Consider the following 6,000-nt stretch of genomic DNA (forward strand, 5'->3'; position numbering starts at 1 on the left):
ACGTTGCATGGGTATTAAAAATCAGCTTATAAACAATGCGAGGTAATGTAGTTGCTTGCCACTTGCTATTAGCCTGGCACATTGCCAATGGATAATTTGAGTAAGCTTAATAATAAGAGCTAACTGATTGCTCTCATGATTGAGCATAGATAAAATTATGCTACCGCCCTCCATGACATTGAGTCGTAATGGAGGGCGGTAGCATATTTGCACCCATATTACGAAATACATCGTCTAATGAATACATCAAGCTGTGTGGCTTGATTGCCAAGGGATTGGATGGGTGAACGGAAAGGTCCGAGATCAAATCTTCTGTGATACGGATTCTTCATTCCAAGATTATAATAGCTACAGCTGGACAAACACACATACAGACACACCAACTTTGAGAAATATATCTATAGATATATACAGTCAAACATGGATAACTCGGTCACAGATATTTCGAACACATTGTTAACTCGAACGAATTCTTTGGTCCGTTCCTACGCAATGATATATTGCTTTAGATAACTCGAACTTAACACAGTTAACTCAAACAGTTTTTTGCCGAAGGAACAACCTTAAAACAAACTTTGGTTTGTTTTAATCCGAAGGAATTTACATTAATCGGGGAGCTACGACTACTCTGCCTTCCTAGCGAGTAAAGTGCTTCCTATAGGTATATAGTGTACATATATTTCCCCCGTACCGTATAATGGAACCGATTAGGAGACCGTCTAAAACCTGATTAATGGGGTCGCTAACACGTCAGCTAAGTTACGGCCAAACTAAAAACGTTAAAAATTATTAGCGATAAAAATTTAATAAAGATCGACACAACATGCAAAATGCATATTGTAAGAGTGATTATATGTGGATATATAAGGATAACACTCCTTTTCACCGAGTACACTCGATAGGTTTTTTAAATGAAACAACTACTCAGATGTGAAGCATGCGTTTTTGGATTGGTCGTAAATGTTTACTTGTGTGAAGTTTTAAAAATCATCCGAAAGTTTAGATATTTTTCTGTCAGCTAAGATTTGTTTGTAGTTTTAGGTGATGTGACTGCTAAGATGTTTTAAGGTTAAAATTGGCAAAATTGATTCCTGTTAAAACGCTCAGAAGAAAAAGATGGATTTTTTTCTGAGGGTTTCGACAACGATCAAGTTTTGTCAATTTTAATCTGGAAACGTCCTGGCGGTCACATCGCATAAAACAACAAACAAATCTCAAGGGATAGCAAAATCTCTATACTTTCTGATAAAAATTTTTAAACTTTACATTAGAAGCATTTTATTTAAAGCAAGCCATTCATGCTTTTGATTTATATTATAGTTTGTATATGTACATGTATCCACTAATAAATACATGGACTTATGACAGTGCTCTGATAACTCGAACGCTTTCACTCGGTCCCGTGAAGTTTGAGTTATCTATGTTTGACTGTATATTATATATATAATGAGATAGGTATATAATTTATATTCATTAGGAGTCGTCACATGCTTACATCTTGACGCAAATGGAGACCTCCTTATGACTGGCTCTGCTGACACAACCTGTAAAATCTGGAAGACTGCTGACTTGAATGAGATGTGTAGACCGCTTCAATGTCTCTACGGACATGATGACGAAGTGACTTGTGTGTCGATGAGCACTGAGTATGATATGGCTGTCTCCGGATCCAAGGTTTTTATTTATTACATTGTAAACATTGACTGACGATACCATCTACACTTGATTTCTTAGATCATGGTTGTTTTCGCTTCGTGGTTTATTTGTCAGACACGTCATACGCTTCTCCAGTTATAATTAGTGTCATGCCTCATCCATATTTAGAGAGTGACATTCTTCATGTATGTAGCCACCGCAGTTTCTCTTTTACAGTCGGTAATGTCACCCGCTGCATAATTCATAATAAGCTATGTAGTACGGGCTCTAGCTGACCCGCCTCATTATCTCAGACTAGCCTTTGTCGGTGTGAGCTTTTCTTTTACCATCTTCGTCACACTGTGTTGTTGCCTTAGATTGTTCACTGTCATCACAATGTATGTTAATATCTTGTTCCTAAGTTGCAACCGTCAAAGACTTTTGATTCTGTTTATCAGGATGGGACTATAAACATCCACACTGTGAGAAAAGGCCAGTTCATGCAGTCCCTGTCTATAGACAGAAAGTTGGAGAATTCTCAGCTAGTAGTCAAAGAGATGGCTCTGACGAGCCTTGGCAACATAATAGCCTATACGGAGGAGACGAGTCTTACCTCTCCTGACAAGGTATTAGAAAGGCTAGTGATATGCTCATAAAAACACCACTGCATTTATGTCCAGTTTAATGTCCGGCCACAGTACTGTAGTTTGCAGTAAGCATCAACTTTTTTAGTCACAGCAACTGTAGATGAAAACTCAAAAAGAACAAGTAAAGGTTCTAGACATAGAGATACAACATTCAAACTGTTTCATGACTTCATGAAAATAATGCTAGCCTAAAGCAGACCAGTGGCAGTGGAATTGAACCTGCACTTTTCCTTGCTGAAAAAAATATTATTTAGTCAAACGATCTTATTTGAAGTACTGAAAACCTCATTTGATACAGCTATGTTAATTGTGTCTCATGTGATACTGCTATGTTAACTGTGTCTCATGTGATAAAACCATTTAAAACCATTGCAAACTTCTATCAGGTTTACACCTTTTTAGTTTAATCTTCTTATTTGCTATCCTAAATTTCCTACAGTTCTTTACGAAAAGTTGATAAATTTACTGCTCATGCACTTTCTGTGAAGATGGTTCTCTGATTTTTGTGCAAATATTTTTAGATCGTTCATGGTTTTCATTTATGAATGTACAATTTTGATCATGCTGCATCACATAATACTTTTATAATAACAAAATTAAATGTATATAAAACTATTAAAATTAGGATTAAAATATTAAATAAGCAATCAGAGATGATTTGGTATATCAAAGTATGTTATTGTCTCGCATAATAATCAAATATTTCCTATAGTTAAAGATTGAGATAGATCGATATTTATTACTGTTATTAGTAGTTATCAGTAGTTATTAATAGCTACCGTAAAATCTCTAATTGAACTCTATGTGACCGCCACTCTAGTAGAAGGATTGAAAAATAGAGCACCACTACTTAATTGAATGCCACCTTCATTTGACCGCCACTTTGACGGCCACTATGACCATAATAGAAAGGGATCAGTAGAAAAGTGTTCACAAAATCATACTAATAATGACTCAGTTACATTCAATAATAATTGATTGTTTCATTGTTTCTGTTCATATCAAGTTCCGCTCTCCAACTCCAAAGTTTTTCATTTTTTTTCGTTAAAATATCAAAAGCAACCCCATAAAAATAATTAATAGTTGTATCGGGCTAATGGTTGTTCCTTAGTTAACGCGGCCTCTATGTGTCGTCGTACATGATAAATGATTTACATTTACGATGGTGTATGAACACTAGTTTTAGGCTAAAAGTTGTGCTTAGTGCTCATGCAGCTAAAAGATTTCATTATTTGTCCGAAATATAATGCGTACAAGTTTTGCTACGCTAGATAATTGCTTGGACGTTAATATTGACTAGTTAAGCAGTGCAGAAGAAGAGTTGAGGTCAGAAAACGTTGTGGAAGGTATTGAACAGCCAGAAAATGTTCGTTCCATTCATAACAACAATCAGAATGCAACTGGCCAAGCGAATGATGCAAATATTTTTGTTTCAAAAATGTTAATATTTGTCTCCGCATGTATTACAAGTATAGTTCATTTATGTCATTTGTTCTCGGATATATATTTTTAGCATTTGATAGATTACTATATAACTTATTAATTTGCATATTTATAGCATCTTCTCAGTTATCCTAGCTAGGCTTGCAATGGATTGACGCTCAAAACTCCTTTTATCGCACATAAAAAGCCAGTTTTGGCTGCAAACTACAGAACGCATATCAATGAATACAATGAGTTTTTTCATGGAACATTGTTAAATATAATTATAAAATATGCCTTTAAATTTAGCATGAAATAAAAAATTGAAAGCTCCAACAAATTGCAAAGCAGGGCGCAGACTATAACATCATTGCAAGTTGATTGCAAGCAATAGATAACAGCTAGTAGAGATATTTCTCGGCTTCCCCATGCATATTTATTTAGATATTTACCCTTTGGATGTAAGTTAGCAGGTTTATTGCATCCAAAAGGGTTATTTATATGTCACTCTACCCAAGGGAGAGTGCAAAATATAGGTGACATTCGCTTTGCCCGTAAAAGGACTAAATTTATTTTCCCAAAATTCTGATGAGTTATTTGAAAAATACAGCGCCATCCTTTATTTAAATGCCACAATAGAGAAAGAGTTGAAAAATGGAGCACCATGACGTTCAAGTAGAGGTCTTGCGGTATTAGTAGTTGATAATAGTTATTAGTCGTTATAAATAGTTATTAGTAGTTTTATAATAGTTATTAGTAGCTATAAATAGTGATTAGTAGTCATTTGTAGTTATTAATAGCTGTTAATAGTTATTACTGGTTATTAGTAGTTACTAGTAGTAGCTAATAGTTATTAGGGTTATTTTATGCCTACAGGTGCTGAGATTCCTGGTGCGGTACTCCATAAATGGGCATTTTCTGGACAGACTCCCTATAGGGACCGCAGAAGACAACCATCAGATTACAACTCAACTGCTCACTCTAGAAGATTATCTTATATATGGAACATCAAAGGGAGATCTCTACGTCAGAGAGATACATAGGTACAAATAATTAAAAAGGCTCAACAGCATGCCAGCTGACTCATTCTTGTCATTTCTGTTCAAAGCATTACTCTTTTTTTCTCTCATTATCTTTAACAAGTTTAAAAGTTCTTTTTTATTTTTACTATTCTCACAGGAAAAGTTTAACCATAGGAACTGCTCTGATACATGTATCTCTGTGTTGAGATATGAGCAATCTTTTTGTAGATTGCCCACACCAACTTCTGCTACTTCTCAGTTCTTCTTCAATGTCTATTTTATTCATTACTTGTTATTCTACCTGGTTTTGGGTTTTGTAAGTATACAAGTAGTTTGTATGTATTGAATCCATGAATCAGGTGTCAAAGTATTCTTACAGATTCAAAAGGGTAAACAAAATGGGACTAAGAAAGCCAATCCGCTGTGTGAGTGTTGCCTATACAATAATGACAAGGACGTACTCACACATCCTGGTCGGACTCGCTGGTTCGCCAAGCGCAATGATAGTGCTGGTCCGTGACTCTGTTCCTGAGTTGAAGAATAACCTATTATTAGGAATGCTGTAGTTCAACCTTTGTCTTCTTGTAATAGCCATCCTACTCCCTCTTATATAAGATTGTCTTATTTAATAGCTATCTTACTCTCTCATATATTAGATCGTCTTCCATAAATGTCATGATTCATAATAGCAAGTACATTTTCCTCTGGCTCTCTTTGCCAGCAAATAAACTCTTTACTATTACTGGCTCACTACTTCAACATTCGTTACTATTCCTCTTCATATTCTATTTTTAAAGCATTGTTATTTTTCTATTAAATGTTCACAAATATTTACAAAAAATATTTGAATGGGTAAAGGTTGTGTTTATTGTTCTAGATATTATATGTAAATCTATGCAATATCTCCAGTGGTTTGTGTACAATTATGCAATAGCTCTATGGTTTTGCGTACATCTATCAAATAGCGCCATTGTTTTAGTATCGGTTAAATAACTTGCTGTACTTTATGATTATGGTAATGTTTCAAGTTATTTCAATAACAGATTTTATCGGCGTTATCCTTCATTCAGAAAAATTGCTTTTGTTTTCATTTACAGCAACACCAATGGCTGTGTATATCTTCAGAGGGTGAACGCTATCAAAACATGCCTGTAGTAGTTTTGCTTTGGTTCTGTAGCCAAATCTCAATATACGAACTTAATCTGTCCTGAGACTCGTTCCGCAGGGAAAATCATAGTTTGTTGAAGTAAATATTCATATAAGAATGCCCTGTG

At 35.0% G+C, this 6,000-nt stretch overlaps 1 protein-coding gene across 1 annotated transcript in view; it reads left to right on the top strand.

Moving 5' to 3' along the window:
- Window positions 1-5,784, top strand: part of LOC137389702 (neurobeachin-like protein 1) — a 78,010-nt gene extending 72,226 nt beyond the window's left edge. The window contains exons 49-52 of the mRNA XM_068075779.1: window positions 1,478-1,674; window positions 2,094-2,261; window positions 4,581-4,747; window positions 5,106-5,784. Coding sequence (XP_067931880.1) covers window positions 1,478-1,674; window positions 2,094-2,261; window positions 4,581-4,747; window positions 5,106-5,292 — 719 coding nt within the window. The 3' untranslated portion in view covers window positions 5,293-5,784. The remainder of the gene's footprint in view (window positions 1-1,477; window positions 1,675-2,093; window positions 2,262-4,580; window positions 4,748-5,105) is intronic.
- Window positions 5,785-6,000: the final 216 nt, after the last annotated feature.

This window comes from Watersipora subatra, chromosome 3, assembly GCF_963576615.1.
Source record: "Watersipora subatra chromosome 3, tzWatSuba1.1, whole genome shotgun sequence".
Taxonomy (NCBI): domain Eukaryota; kingdom Metazoa; phylum Bryozoa; class Gymnolaemata; order Cheilostomatida; family Watersiporidae; genus Watersipora; species Watersipora subatra.